This window comes from Electrona antarctica (assembly GCF_951216825.1).
Source record: "Electrona antarctica genome assembly, chromosome: 6".
Taxonomy (NCBI): domain Eukaryota; kingdom Metazoa; phylum Chordata; class Actinopteri; order Myctophiformes; family Myctophidae; genus Electrona; species Electrona antarctica.
The window spans coordinates 30,403,125-30,420,326 of record NC_136811.1 but is presented as its reverse complement, the minus strand read 5'-3'; the positions used below and the strand labels follow the sequence as shown (position 1 = coordinate 30,420,326).

Below are 17,202 nucleotides of genomic sequence, written 5' to 3'. Positions count from 1 at the left end.
AAATTACTGTCTTTCAAAGTAATCCTTTAAAAAGCTGGCATTGATCCCTAATTAACGCTCCAGATCAGTCTTTGCAGTCAGTCTGACATTAAACAGCAAAAGTAAAGCCTAGTAGTGCATGCAGTATCAAGAAGAGAATAGTCAGCGGAACACATTTGAACCACAAATGTTACACAAGTTTCTCTTTCAGTTGTGACTTTGCAACAGCAATGATAATATTACAGCATAGAGCCAGTGAGCCCACACACTGAGGATACAGTGTGTGCGTGTGAGACTATCATAACAACACAATACTGCCTGCTACTTCATACAAGTTTATATTCCATCCAGAAACTGCACTTGTTTTAGGGTTCTTGTAAAGGGAGCAAATTTCAAGACATTTTACATTTTCTAAATAATACAGAGCTTTTATTAGGATTACTTACAACATGCAGACAGACAACCTCTTCCACAGTACACACCCTCTCACTCTAGTCCGGCAGCCAACAGGTTTCTGTTGTTCAAAGTGGGAAATTTGTTATAGTTTTATTCGCCTAAAATATTGTCTATATTGATATTCATGAATACACTTGCTGACCGGCTGTCGGTATTGAGCATTTTGTTATAGGAGGATATGTGACCATAACATTAACATCCTATATAAGGCAAGATGTTCAAATTTTCATTATGCTCCAGCTTTATGTACATGTGACATGTCAAACTAGGGGTTTTTCATGATAAACATATAAACCCCTATAAAACAAATTGCTCAATGCAGACAGCCGACGGTCAGCAAGTGGATTTATGAATGTATGTATGTATAGACAATATTTTAAGCCAATAAAAATAAAAAAACTATATACCAAATTTCCCACTCCACACTGGCCGGACTACTCTACCTCTCAGGTTACCTCTCATTTTCAAATAGACATTCTCACAGGTCTGTCTCGCAGCTTGCTCCACCTGGTCACATAGCATTCCCCCCTAGATCTACTGTGACTTGTAGTGTGGAGTGGACAGTGTCAGTGATGCAGTACAGTACAGCATTTCATCTGATCTCTTCCAGAAACACTATGAAAGCATCCAGCATTATCAGTATGCTACTCTGATCCTGTCATCACCATGTGAAGGGGGCATTGACAAGGGCCCAATCCCAAATCCCAATGCACCCCTAACTAAAATGTCCCCCTTGTGGACCAATAAAGAATTACTGACAATTAACCAAAACACAGACTCACCAACTCTCTGACATGTCTCTTTATTTTCATTCTCCACCAGTTTCACTTGAGTAGCTGCCGGAGTGCAATGATATGATATTACTTTTACATGGACAGAAACTTTAAAGAACATTAATTAAGTGAATTGTAGGTTGAGTCAGAGTACTGAACATCTATCTACCTTATTTCTTTGTGAAATTATGTAACTCCAATATGTTTATTGCATATTGATAGCCTACATATCAGTCCTAGGACATGGAAAAGATGAATTCACATACGGTATTTTAAAGAGACAGTATAAGACAATTACATTATACTAGAGGTTTAGGCTGCTACGTGGCCCTCACACTCAGACATCACTCTGCCAATCCAATTTATATGCCCATATATAGAAATCTGTCAGTCCTTGTCCCTTTTATGCCCATATGGAGATCTGATTGTCAGTTCTTGTCCCTTTTATGCCCATACATGGATATCAGTATATGCCTGCCCCTTTGCCCATATATGGAGCTGACACTCCATATTTGGGGCGTGGCTGCACTGCCCTTAAGCCAATTTGAATATATAGGATGGGAACTAGAACAGTACAGTGATTCAAAGATTAGAAAACTGTAACTCCAACAGGATTATTCATGAAGCAACCAAACCATGTGCACACAAACACAATACATACTATAGGTTGGTTACCTCAGTCCAGAATGTAAAAACATTCTTTAAATTTAAACCCAGAACATAGCTGTGGCTGGTAGGGTCCACTTACTGTAATACAGGCTATTTGGCAAACATGCTGAAAATTATAATTAGGCTGCAATCAGGCTGCTCGTTTGGCGACTAACGACTTATGTTACACGATGTTACATATTTCGTGTAATGTTATACATGTTTTGGAAAACATATTTTATTAAAGGGGAAAACCACCCATTTTCAACATTTTACTATGTCATTAATATACCTTAGAGCTGTTGTGTGGAAATAATAAAAATCCCCCCCATTCTGTGTTTCCTAGAACTGTAATTATGAAAAAAATCATTAACATGGTGAAACACATCTTGATCAAGATGTGTTTCACCATGTTAATGATTTTTTTCAGACCTCTAGTTCTAGGAAACACAGAATGGGGGAACCTTTTTATTATTTCCACACAACAGCTCTAAGGTACATTAATGACATAGTAAAATGTTGAAAATTAGTGGAATGCCCCTTTAACAAAATCAATAGCCAAAAACAATGCATAGCCAACCATTTTTCCATGACCATGGCTTTGATCAATTCCAGGACCCTTGATTCCAAACCTTTTCCAGAACTGGAAAATTCTAATTTCAAAATAATTCCAGTCATTACATGACCATGGGAAGCCTGTTGTATGACAAAGCATAAAAATAATTTAATTATTTTCAGAAATCTAGAAATATTGGCCTATGCTTGCAAACAAATAGTTTGTAGTATCTTTCTTCATACTTAGTTGACAACTAAATGATTACAGCCATGTTTTTGATAATAAAAGCTAAACTAGAAAAAGTGCCCCTTGGGGCACAGGTCTCCACCAGGCCAGGTCAGGTTGTGGCCTCCTGGTGGCGCTATAATAGGCCAATGTGAAAAGGTTGCCATTTCTTCTTACGCCTTGGATGGCATTTTGTTCCAAAAATGTGTTTTGCCAAAATCCACCTGTTGGTGGCGCTATAACAGGCCAATGTGAAAAGGGTGGGATATATTCCTCAGCCTAGTAGAAAAGTCTGTGAAAGATTTCACGTAAATTGAACGCTGCGTTCATGATTTAAGGCTTTTTGTTCAAAACTTTGAAATCCAATGTTAGCAAATTAGGATGGAATATGAAATATCGGACAGATCCGTCTTGAACACATGACTATAGAGATAGTGTGTAACAATTTGCGAAATTTTTGGACAGAATCTGGAGTAGTAATATAAAAAAAATGTTTTTCAAAAGTCGGCCTCCTGGTGGCGCTATAACAGGCCGTTCTGGAAAATTCAGTTCAACGTTGGCCTCCAGGGAGTGTGTGTGCAAAATGTGGCATCGACCGGCTCTCTCCCCATGCCTTCGGCCTGGTGGAGACAATTATGCTTAACAGCTGAATTGTTAGAACTCATACTGCCCTTCAGCCCTCTGAAATAGTCTGTATTCTGAGATAGAATAAGATGATGCAGACCAGTAAGACTAGGGGAGGGCGGGTGGGGGGTGACAGAGAGCATTCCCAATTTCCCACCACACATGATACACCACTTCTCCTGTGACTCAGTCCTCCTAAACCCTACCCCAACAGCTAGCTGAAGAGATTAAAAAAGATAGTTTCTTAAAGCACATGCATAACAGTACTACAGTAGACTCAAGTGGTTGCTTGTACGGTCAAATCCGAGTAGTATTGTGTGAATGTGAAACTTTTAATACAAGTCACTAAAAGAAAAACTAAATCAGACAATTTCACCACAGTGCTTCAATTGTAAAGCTAAATAAAATGTTCAAAAAACCAGGTCGGGTTGTAGACAATTTGCGAGGAACAAATAACTTCTTCACCTCATGAAAACCTCCGCCACCATCCAGCTCGTGTGAAAGAGAGGGCATGTGTTACGCAGAAATGAATAGCTGTACCACTGTCTGTGTGCCGTGTAAGTATGTTTAATTGTCTGTATTGAGCACCTCCGCTGCTTTGAGCCCTGCTTTGTCAGGCACAGGCCAGACAGCAGGCTCAGTTGCTGAGTTTCAACCAACGCAATGACATACTTCCTGGATTCTAAAGCTCCTTTTTAAAGTCAGGGTTAGAGCAGAAACCAATCACCTTCCTCCACCCGCTTAACAGTACTCCAACTAAAAATTAACAGATGAAAGCCAAAATGAGAAATTTCAAAAGGTAATAATTACCCAGGAAAAAATGATGAAAATTGGAAAACTGGACCCTCCAACTATACAGAATTCTCAACTTTAGGCAACACTTTCCACTATGTAGCTACAGTAAGTCCAGACTATACATGAAATGCTAAACACAAAGCAGCCACTGTGAGCTGTCGGACACTTTACATTTTGGAGTAGCACTGATGTGAAAAATAATTCTAACAAAAAGGCAAGTCTGATGTTTTATTGCATGCCAACTGACAAGGAATAGTCTCTGATCATTATACAGTCAACTTTGAATTTTCTAATGTGCTCACTGGTCAGTTACCAGTGACAAACTAGGCAAACGTGTGGTCAGTCACCAGTTACAATTAGACAATAGCCATTCAATTAAACACAAAGACTATGGGTGCTTGCGCACTGCACGATTTTGGACTCCTGGCTTATACAGTATTACATCTCATATTACGGCCGATATTGCAGTGTACTGTGCAGTCATCATCATAAGAGTGAACAGCCCCTACTAGTAGAGTCACTCTGATCTGCTCCTTGCACCCAAATGAACAGAACTTTTGAGAGAGGAAATGACCATAATGGGGTCACCATAATCAGTAGGGTTCATCTTGCCCATAGGCTGGATCACAAGTCTCTTGAGTCTTGCCCGAGTCTCGTGTATCCTCCCTCTCCTCTATCCTCTATCCTCTGGAAGTTCAACTCAGTCCATCATTATGACGCTCATGCCAGCCAGGTCTCTTATTCCTGCTCCAAGGAGTGAGGATTGGGAGGCATCTCTAACTATAAGCAATGAAACATGAGCGTATCCTTCCAGGAAGACTTCCAAAGCTGAAAAGCATGATGTTAATGACTCTGGCTTTACAACTGGAAATGTAGAGCAACATAAAAATGTTCTTTCAATGCCATCAATGAGTAGGGATATTTATGTGTAAACATAGTCATGGGGTGCAGCTCAGCTGTGTTATTGAAATTAGAAATGTATGACTGTCTATATCATCATCATTCAAGTGTTGTTTTCCATGACAGCATTTCTATCTTGCTGCTACTTTATTTTCTGCAGTGTCACTGAGCAGTAAGTCTTTTTTGTTCCCCTTTTGTTTTTCATAAAAGAAAAAAAAAGAATGTATACTGTACCAATTGAATAATAATTTATAACCTGTTAATTAACCGCTTAATAAAAACGTATTTGACAAAAAATGAAATTAGAAATGTATGTTGCTTAACATGATGCTTTTAGAGGAATTGATGTTCCAGCTCTGGAAACTCTCTCCTCACATAGTTTCCTCCATGCTCAGTGGAAGGAACAAAATACCTCTACACCCCAAGCTGACGTTGGGCCATTTTGCCTATATGGCACTAGCGTAAAGACCATGGTAGCCATTGACTTGTGCTTTCATTCTACATACTGTGAAATAAATATTTTCAATCAATCAGCCTGGCCCAACCTGTATGATTTCTGGTCTAGAGGCTATAGGGGTGGGAGCCGGTCGAAACAGTGAACACTGAAGCCTATAGTTTACAAGATGTCTTGTTTGGGATGAAAAGTGTTGGATGGACTGACCGTCGCGTACAGTCGTACACGTATCGTATAGCCATATAAAGTTCTGCGACTGCCCCGCTCAAAAAAATCTCAACGTATTTTTAAATGTGGAAATAACACACTGAACAAAGCAGTGAAATGTTTGCAGAACTTCTTTTTCTTAACCAGTTTACATTCTAGCATAAAGTACAGCCTTATATTTCACCAGAGATCATCTGGCCACATGAGTGTAGTTCTGCTGACGTCAGGGAGCATCACTTGGGAGGCCTCTCTACTACTGTTTGTACACACGTGTGTGGTACAGGACAAAGGTATATGAACAGAATCGATTTTGTTGAAAAGAACAACTCATACAAATCCAGAGAACAAGGATTCAAACCTGCGATGTATTTAAATAGTAATAACATTTAGCACAAGCACACTTTACTTCTGAGTCAACAAGCTCCATTCGGTTTTGTTTATGGAATTTACGTCATCAACAACAACATACTGTACTGTAAGTTTGAGTCTTATTTGTATACATTTTCTTTGAGAGATAGTTGTTGATCTTCACAAACATTCATCAGACCACAGGAATAACATGAATTCTTTGACAAAGCCATGCCCTGCTTTAACAACAATACAAGTTTGGCAACACCATTATCCAGGAATTCAGTCCAGTTTGCTTGGCATTAGAACAGCCACATCTGTTAATGATACAGGCGGACCATAAACACAGTAGAATGGATGGGGTGGAGGGCCTGACTAGAAGGAAAAAGCTTGTCCACACAATGTTTTCCGAAGACACAGATTAGATTAGCCAAGATATTAATAGAGAATAGATGGGATAGAATCTTGCCATGCACATCTTCCTTATGTTCAGGGAGATGAAATACCAAATATTAAAATGCAACTTCAACCGTACATACATCTGGAATAAACCTCAGTTTAAAAATAACACAAAGTAAAGGGAAATTAGCCCAGGTGAATGTACGAGACTGACTGGCGACAGAAAGATGATAAACATTGACTCCTGACTCACTGATTCCTTTGAAGCCGTCAACATGAGCCAATATCACAAAGGACAGAGAATGAATCCCAGTGTAATAAGAGTATAATAACAGTTGTATTTGAGAACAATTATGTTGCTAACCTAACAAACAATCTCCATCATCTCGTGTCCTGTCTGCAGTGGAAATTAGACCACCATGGGTAAATGGTCACACTTCTTGACATCTCTACATAACTGGACCAATGATGAGAATGCACAGGCCCTACAATAGCCATATGGATTTGAATTTCAAAAACTTTACAAAAGCCACAATACTAAAGATCATGGAAAAACGTACAACAAAATGCGGTGTACATTTCAATAGAGTAGTATTTAGAGGACAGGTTTAGCTCTCCAAATTTCGTACCCAAGACAAGTGGAAGAACGTACACAGACAGTGATAAACTTGCCTTGCCCATGCAGATTCTCGTGTAATCTACAAATTGTAATCTACTCTAAATACTATAAAAGCACAATTCTCTGTGATAGATGTGATTAGTCAGGCACCAGTCAGAGCGGAGCACATGTTCTCTCATTGTCTCTCAAACATCATTTGCCTGTATGAATCACCCTTTCACAGAAACCCGGCGATAACCACTTCCTGGCATAAGCATGGTCCCCAGGCAACAAAGGGCAAAGGCAAAGCTACATTACTCTTCTTTATAACGTCCATCTGCTCGTCCATCCAGTTAATAAGTTAAACTTCACCAACACTTCAATTTCAACTGGGACTCCCAAGTGAAGACCAGACAAGTCCATAGAAAACAATGCGATCTACTCTCAACTCATCCCTTTCTTCTTTCTTCCTATTCGTTGATAGATGAGCAGGCTACTAAAGAGAAACGCTAGCCATCAGCTAACAGGTAGACCGGAGGAAAAGTATTGAACCTACTGATGTCAGGAGAGGTCGCATCTGTTCGCTGGTATCTTCCTCCATATATCTTCCCCTTTATTTCTATCCTCTGGAAGAATTAGAAGCTGGGCACTGCCAAATTCCCCCTTTGACGTGTCACCCACCTCCACTACTTTACAACTGCTTGGCAAATATAAGTACAAATTGAACCCGCCCTGTTTGTTGAGCGACAGCTGTAGTGTATCCTTACATTGAAGCCGTTGTTTCACTGTTGCCAAGGGTTGGTTGGGGGAGTAAAAGGGGCGGGTGCTGTGGCCTCGCCCAGGCCAGCCTGCTAACAAAGCATCACATCCTTCATCCTTCATTTCATTCAGTCCGTTGGGTCTTTCTCTTTCCCATGGGTTACTCTACTCTGTAGCCCAGGGGTAGGCAACCTTATACGGGTGTCAACGTTGGCACAGGGGATGGTGATCACTGGCACACTTTTTTTCTTATTGTATCCAAAATAACTTTAGTCAGTTAAATTATGTTGTAAATTGTAATACATGTACAAATTACATCCTGCACATAATTCTACATGTGTTCAAACTGATAGCTGAAACTCTGACTGGGGAGGGAGTCTGCAGTCTGGGTGTAATAGCCTTACATTATGAATGGGCTGTGAATGGGGTGGTGTGGCATCTGGTTCACCTTAATATGAATTGTAGAAGTTACCTTTATCAAAAATTGATTGGGGAAGTAATTAAACCACAGATTCTGTCAAACAGACCTTAATTATATTATGCCCTTATATAGATTTTTTGATTGAATACTTTAGAATTAGTTTAGTAACAGTTTGGAGAAAAAATAAAAAAAAAGGTACAGATTGTGGATGCTAAAGACAACCCAAAAAAGCCTATGACTTATTTCCATTGACAGTGGCACAAACAGCTGTAAGCACTATGGCAGCCACATTAAACAAGTGATAACCTAGAAAATGACCTCAAACTTTAGCTATTTTTTATGTGAGGAGGAAATACATTTAAACATACCAAAGCAATACTTCAGTGCTTCATCAATTCTTATTTTTCAGTGCACACAGTAGGCTATGAAATACAGAAGTGGTTCTCAACATTTTCTTGATCAGGGCCCATTTGAAAATCTCAAAAGTGTGTGCTCAACCTGTGTGCCCCACTGCCCCAGCCCACAGGTTGAGAAACAGTGCATGTAGAGTAATGAAGTAATCCATCCAAGGATTAAGCCAGCAAGGGGGAATGCAACACAAATATGACCTGGCTAATCACCAATAAGCCTATTTAAAAGGCCCCAGTAAATCAACTAACACCTGATTCCAAGTGAGCTGTCATTCTCAATCCCTTCATTAGGCAGGCTTGATGACTTGAAAATCAAATGTGACATCTTATCCAGCACAACTAGTTTATATATATATATATATATATATATATATATATATATATATATATATATATATATATATATATATATTATTCTTTTTTATTTTATTTTCATTATTATTATTATTATTAATTTCATTAATTACAAATAATAAAAGGTTCTCCTGGTTTATTCATGCTGGAGGGAGTTAATCATTCATCTTATCTGAAGTCCTGTTTCTAAATTAAAGAGATTATTTTGTCAACAGAGGAATCCCCTTCTATCTCTGAATTGTACTTCCATTGTCATATACAACCCTTTAGTATCACAATTTGTTCTTACTTTGTATTATCAGGCATTTTATGTGGGAGAAGACGTCACTTATGGTGGGAATCTCATTTTGTCACAACATTCTTCAGTTTATAACTAACCAGTAAGACGCCCTGAGGGCCCTTGGGACCTTGCCCGAGGTCGCGTACACGCATCCCCCTGGGTGACTGCAGACTGCTGGGCGAGCACTGGTCCTTTGGGATGGGGGGTGTCTTGAGTGTACAGGGTTTGATCAATGGAATGTCAAAACAGGTCATATATGGAGATCTAAGGGTGGCAGCGGGGGCAGTGTCTTGAGTGTACAGGGTTTGATGAGGTCCCCCAGGTAGTGCCGGGCACTGCCGGCCCTTAATTTTCGGGCCTGTTGAGAACTCTACTAATAACTTTGGGGCGGGCCCATCTAGAGTTTGAATGGACAGGTATCAGTCAAAATGACATCAAAGGGGAAGGACGGGTGGGGATGATCACCATATGGAATGTCAGAACAGGTCAGCTCTATGGAAATCTAAGGGTTTGAGGTTTGAGGTCAGATGTAGAGTTGCTGGCCGGCTCCATAATGCCGATCTAGGTGATGATCCAGTCTTCTCCATGTGGCTATCCTGGTGATGAGGTCACTGTCGTGATCTTCATATATGGAGACGGCCATATATGGTGGCATGACGTGTCACGAGGCGTGACCATATATGGAGGCGTGACTCGAGGCGTGACACGACACTCTGACTGGCTGACTGGCGGCTGACCGTTTTCATAATAAACGTGACCTATGGTCACAATCAATCCTATGCCTTCATGATACCACCCACCAGGCACCATTGGACCTACAGTGATCTTAGAGTAAGGTGAATATGCAGCAATGCCAAAATACACACATAAACTATAGTCTCCGTGCATGTAACGTGTGTGTGTGTGTGTGTGTGTGTGTGTGTGTGTGTGTGTGTGTGTGTGTGTGTGTGTGTGTGTGTGTGTGTGTGTGTGTGTGTGTGTGCATGGGTTTGTCCACGTGTTCATGCACATTTCTTGTTTATTTTAGATTACATTGCTAGTTACTGGAAAGTATACTGTAGAATTATACGGCATTAGAAGAGGAGCACAGGATGTGGTCCAGTTTTGCAGGTAGGTCTTATCAACTTAAGGGATTTAATATAGGCTCTCAGCAAGCATCAAAGGGCCCCTTCTGGGATTAAAATGAATATTGTAGATGACCTTTGACCCCTGGAATACAAACTTATCCAGACCTTTATAACCCACGTCTTTACTGTAGTCAGATGAAAACTTCCATTTTACTTTCAGTGTTTTTAATCGCCCTACTGAGTGGTGGGAACAAGCTATCTGGCTATGTGCCAATTCTGAATTAACTGTTTGCCTATTTCTGCTTCTATGTGGCATTACCACAGATATTGCCAGACAAATATTGACTAATGTTTTTTCAGTACAATTACATACATTAGCATTATTATTAATACATTGTCACAAATACTAATATATACACACACACACACACACACACACACACACACACACACACACACACACACACACACACACACACACACACACACACACACACACACATTCTTTTGAGGTATAGTTCTGTTTTAACACACTGCACAGAATTTATGTGTACCGTTTGTGACAAATCAAGTATCCTCTGCTGCTTCTCTGCATCACATGGATTACACTTTGCTTTTGCATGCATGACTAACTGTACAAAGTAATTTCCCTTTACACCCTAACAGTAGGTATAAAGCACATTCATAATATTCAAATCATATTCAAAGTAGCTTATGACAGTAGGAACTATAGTTGGTAAAGTTATTCTGTATGCATTTAACAGTTCAGAGGAAATTAAGCTAATGCAAAGCATTTTTTTAGGATTTTAAATAAGAAATCAATAAATCACTTATGAACTACTCTGATGTCAAATTGTCACGCAACAAAAAAATACACTTTATATGAACAACAAATAATTAAATTAGGCTTAATCAGTGCTAGTGTTTGATTCAACATGTAATGTTGCTTTCACTCTATTATTATTTATTTCACTATGAAAGTATAATAAATTATCCAAAGTCCTATAACATGCACTTTTGTCAGTCAGAAAAATCCCAGACATGGCCAGTGTTAAAGTCAACATGACCAAAAATGCTCTGCCTATAGTGATTTGGGAGATTAAAATGTATTGTTTTTGTCACCACCAGCGTGCTTCTTGGTGACATGCCAATCTACGTTTCAACTGTTGAAAAAGTCATATTACATTGCAGTCTCACAAACCTCCTCAACCTGTCCAACAGAACCCCTGCAGTGCCCTCTGGTGGATGAGACCTCATGGGTGAGTAGCCTTTTGGGTAGCAAAACATTCCCTGGTAGGCTGGTAGTGGTTTAATATACCTGTACTCTAAGTAGTAGGTACTGTATGTCGTGGAGAAGTTCAGAGTTCAGAGTCAGACCCTTCGAGTATTCTAAGGTTCAGACCTACTTTAGCCTAGAACGTTAAGACCTTGTTCCCTGCATCTCTTGGAGTGACGTAGCGTAAGCAACTTGCGTAGCTGGGAAAAGACAAAATTCTTCACGTTGGCTGGTTTAGAGTGAGCCAAAGTAATTGCTTCTGGGGGATGTGCTCGGAGATTGCTGAGGAAGGAATGAGAAACAGCAGTAACATTAAGTGTTGAACTGGTTAGTGATATGCTCATCATATTTTTATGACATAGCTGTGCATATTTCTTCTTCCAAAGTCTGTTAAAATTGTATGAGTCACTTTATCAGATTCCCAGCCTCTTTTCTATTCTAAAAAAATCACACCTGTGTGAAGTGAGGGGCGCAATGATACAATATCATTGTATAATGTACATCACCATGACGTAAAATAGACACTTTTAAGATGATTTGCTCAGACAGTATGACTATTAAAAATAGACACTAAGCCGATTTGCTCGTCCACATATGACGTAAATTCTCCATTCATTGTCAATGGGAATTTAATGTTTGTGTAAGACCAAAAAACTACAGTAGGCCTAATATAGCTGAATATAGCGCCCCTTTAAAACTATGGCAGCTGAGGAATGCAGGACCCAATCACCACGAAGACCAAAACATTGTTCCGCTTTATTGTGTTTCCTTACCGTTGCAATTTGGAGCAATGTTTGGTGTAAATGTAAGACCGATGGGCCACAAGAGGCAGACGTGGGACCAGAGAAGGAGGTCTGTAACAGCAACCAGGACCCATGCGGTTCCTGGACAGAGCTGAAAGAGAGTCTCTGTAGACCAGACCATGTCTAGTGGACAAGTTACAGTGATGGCACGTTGCCAGCTAAAAGTCAAAGAACAGAGGAATATGTTAGTTCCAGATAGATGGTAATTTCCAGTAAACATCGTTATCAAAATACCTGGCCATCACAACAAAGAAAAGGATCTTTAACAACAAAGTACTCTATGGTGCTGAGACATGGAGGACCACCGTGAACACCACAAACAAAATCCAGTCATTCATCAACACCTGTCTGCGACAAATCCTCCAGATCCGCTGGCCTAACACCATCAGCAACAAAGAATTGTGGCAACGAAACAAAAACCAGCAGAGGAAGAGATCCTCAAGCGGCATTGGAGATGGATAGGCCGTACTCTCCATAAAACAGCCTCAAACATCACAAGACAGTCCCTCAAGGTTGGCCACGGAAAACCTGACGCAGAGACTTGGAGACAGAAGCCACGATAATGGGCCACACTTGAGGACAGCTGGAGGTGTTGGCTCAGGACTGAGATGCTTAGAGAACTCTTGTAGACGGTCTAAGCCCCAGAAGGGGTAAATACTGTAGGTGTAAGTAATAATATTATATTGTTATAAAGGGACCTTTTGGATCACAACGTGTGTACCACCCAGTACTTTTCAGACTTCACTTAGGTAACATATTCCAATATGCATAATTTTCAGTCATGATTGAGTAACAACCCTTTAAATATACAGTAAATGATATTGTGTTGTAATGATTATGAGGTTTTACTAATAAATTCATAAACTCAAAAATATAACAGATTGTCATGCAACGACCAGACAATTTTCCATTAGAGGCAAAATGACTTGTTATGAAGCACCTTAATGCAACACATAACCCTAGAGCCATGCAGTGTTTTTAGAGCTGCTCTAATTCCAGCCATGATACACAGAATATTAGGACAGCTCCCAGAAGGCCCTGCATTGTCTAATGGGGGCGAGCGTGTTCCGGTTACCTTGTCAAAGACCCACTTCTAGATTGCCTGTAAACACGCAAGCTTACGTTTTTAATTCTACATTTCCATTATCAATTTATATTGTGTATGCATCGCTTGTATTCAACTATTCATCTTAATGCTGTTTTTGTTTCAGTCATTTTCTTGCTATTGTGCATAGTGGACCATCCCAACATGAAATAATCTTACCACTGTCTGTTGGAGTGTTGTGCATATTCACCAGATATGTACAGTATAAGTACATTTACTCAAGTACTGTAGTAGGCCTATAAGTATAAGTATATATATTTTTTTTTACTTTACTGGAGTATTTTCAGTAGGCCTACTTTTACTTCTCCACTACATCTCAAAAGCAAATATTATACTTGCACTGCAATTATTTGAAAACATTAGTTACTAGTTAGGCTACTTTGTATATTTTGATTATTATTACAAACCAAAACCATACATTACCCACTTCAACCCTATACATTTCGGTCGTTTGAAAATAGCTGATCTACAAGCACACAATGCTATTTTCAAAGGATTTTCATATATTTTATACATTTAAAAACTTGTGAACTGGGACATTCTGCATATGAGTAGCCTACTTTAAATATATTTTGATACCAATAGTAGTTTTGTACTTTCACTCAAGTACATTTTGAATTCCAGACATAGGCCCGACTCCCTTTACATCTAGCATACAACATTGATGCATGCTTGTTGTATGAGATGCATAGCTGATGCAAGCTCGCAATGCATTTCCAATGGGAGTCACATGGTTTGACACAACATTTGTGTTGTATGGCTTTCGGCTGTGTTTCGACTTCCCCCCTCCCCCTCATACAACACAAATGTTGTGTCAAACCATGTGACTCCCATTGGAAATGCATTGCGAGCTTGCATCAGCTATACATCTCATACAACAAGCATGCATCAATGTTGTATGCTAGATGTAAAGGTGTGAGTCGGGCCTTACTTGTAACAGAGTAGTTCTACATTGCAGTATTGATACTTTTACTTAAAACATGTGAGTACTTTTTCCACCACAGAAAGAAGACAAATCATTAGGCCATAATATAGTTTCTTTCATTCATGTTGGCTCATAAAAATTGACTTCTCAGTACAGTAGGCTAACCTACAAATATACGGTAATTCCATATTAGACCTACTAAGTTTCTAAAGCATGCGGTTTCAACACAAAAGCCTTAAACCATGCACCTTAGGTTTCTGCGCAGTATAGGCAGTAGCCCATTTCTGCTTTTGAGGTTCAAATATAATGTCATAAATTCTTATTTATCAAACTTTTGATAAATAAGCAAAATGGCTAAATTGAATGGCTCTTTAGTTTTCATAACGGATATATTATATCATATGTCAGAATCATAATACCCACAGCATGTAAAAAAATAAAATAAAATAAACCATTTACCGCTGCCAAGAGCTATTACTTACGGTAACAAAAGTTGCCATGCCGTTCTGCAGCAGGTCCTGAGTGCAGACAAGGAGTAACCTAGTATACCGTACGAATAAATTCAAATCAATGGACTGTCAGTGGCGGAGGGATGGAGGCTGCACTTAGCATCTTCTTCAGGACTGTTCGTGTCTGTGGGGGGAGGGGAGGGAGACAGCAGAAATTGTGTGTGTGTCTGTGTGTGTGTGTGTGCGTGTGCGTGTGCGTGTGCGCGTGCGCGTGTGAGTGAGCATGGCAGAGGTGGGTGGTTGGGATGAATAAGTCAATTGTATTAATTTGTCAAAAACATAATCAACATACTGATATCGTTCATCACTGTGACCCTACTGTGACCCTGACTGACCACTTCTCCATCCATCTTCAACCGCTTATCCGTAGTCGGGTCGCGGGGGCAACAGCTCCACCAGAGTGCTCCAGACTTCCCTCTCCAGAGCAACATTAGTGACTTCCTCCCGAGACGTTCCAAGGCCAGTGAGTCGATGTATTTCCTCCAACTGCGCCTTGGTCTGCCCCGGGGTCTCCTCCCAGTGGGACGTGCGTCATGGACCTCCCTAGGGAGACGCCCGAGAGGCATCCTAACCAGATGCCCGAACCACCTGAGCTGGCTCCTTTCCAGGCGAAGGAGCAGCGGTTCTACTCCGAGTCTCTCTTGTGTGACTGAACTTCTCACCCTATCTCTAGGGAGATGCCAGCCACCTATTGAAGAAAACTAATTTCGGCCGCTTGTATTCGCAACCTTATTCTTTCGGTCATGACCCACACTTCATGACCATAAGTGAGAGTAGGAACGAAGATTGCTCGGTAGACAGAGAGCTTTGCCTTCTGGCTCAACTCTCTTTTCGTCACAACAGTGCGGTAGAGCGACTGCAATACCGCCCCTGCCGCTCCGATTCTCCGGCTGATCTCCTTCTCCGTCCTCCCCTCACTCGTGAACAAGACCCCGAGATACTTGAACTCCTTCACCTGGGGTAATGCCCAATGCCCACTTCTGTCCAAAGGATACATTGTATTCAGCTATTTCATCCATACCCTTGTCATTTTGAGCATGAGCATTTTTATGAAAATAGTACCTTCTTGCAATGTTTCATTTAACTGAGACAGTCACAGTGTACATATGGAACCATCCATTTTGTACACTGTCAGAATGCAATTAGCACTCAGGATTTTACAGTGTAGATATCCTGCCAAAAATACATTAAATATTAAAGAAGAGGAAAAAGGTTCACTATCACCTATACCTATTTCTATCGAATGGAAAAAAAGAGCATTCTGAATTGGACTAATAGAGAAAGTGAGCTTTTTCAGATTCAAAATTATAAAAATCCCTCACTCTGTCCTATGTCTGCCACAAAAAGGAAAATAAATCCTTTAAATCTGGATATCTGGATTTAAATTCCATTAAATCCAGATACCATTGACTGTTTTGACAATATGGCAGATGGTGGCTGGTAGTGATTTTGAGCAGCTTGTGTAATTTGAATAAGAGCTCATTTTACTATCAAAATCTGTTTTGTCTGTGGCCAGACTGTTGCCTCCTGCAATTTTCAAATGCTTCCGTCATACATTCAGATATTGAGCAATAGTTGGCTGGTGGCCTGTGCATGAATAGCCTAAAACTACTAATTTAAGACCTCCTTAACCCTAGAACACTAAACTTAACTTATCAGCTCAGTGGCCTTGTGGTTAGAGTGTCTGTGACTGGGAGGTTGGGGTAAGTCCCTGCGACATACCAGCGTCATGTTCAGGGAGTGTACAGTTTGTACATCATGTCCAGGGGTGTACTTGTACATCAAACTGCCTGCACGCTACAGAAACAGGAGATAGGTTCCTGCCCCTATGGGCCTCATGGCTCTATACAAGCCTTACTTACTAAACAACTTTTGTCAAACATCACTAAACCCGGGTATATTTTACCCAAATTAATATATTTCATAAAAACTATTTCTGATCATTGAAGTACAGCAATACATGGCAACCTGAGGTACTCTTCTATTCTGGGCGGGAACCCCTTTTGGTGTTTTACCCCTTCAGGCCGGGAACCCATTTTGGGGTTCTGTACAGTATGTACAGCAGGGGTGGACAACTTTGACGATGGAGAGGGCCACTATTATTTCCACACTCACTCCAGAGGGCCACGTTGCGTATTACTGTCGTAGCAAAAATAGACGATCTACAAGCTCAAAATGCGTCGCATTGCGCATTGCAACGCGTTAGACTGAAGCAATTAAAGCGGGTCATGTTTGCATGTTTGGAATTGTAACAGCTGAAATCAATAATATATAATATATCAGTATTCCAAAATTAACCTGCAGGGCCACATTAAGTGAAGATGGGGGCCG

General features: G+C 40.3%; 1 protein-coding gene across 2 annotated transcripts in view; it reads right to left on the bottom strand.

Moving 5' to 3' along the window:
- Positions 1-7,668, bottom strand: part of LOC306924141 (sodium bicarbonate cotransporter 3-like) — a 58,105-nt gene extending 50,437 nt beyond the window's left edge. For both annotated transcript variants that reach the window (XM_079502509.1, XM_079502511.1), the window contains exon 1: positions 7,519-7,668. In XM_079502509.1, the coding sequence (XP_079358635.1) occupies positions 7,519-7,563 (45 nt within the window). In that variant the 5' untranslated portion in view covers positions 7,564-7,668. The remainder of the gene's footprint in view (positions 1-7,518) is intronic.
- Positions 7,669-17,202: the final 9,534 nt, after the last annotated feature.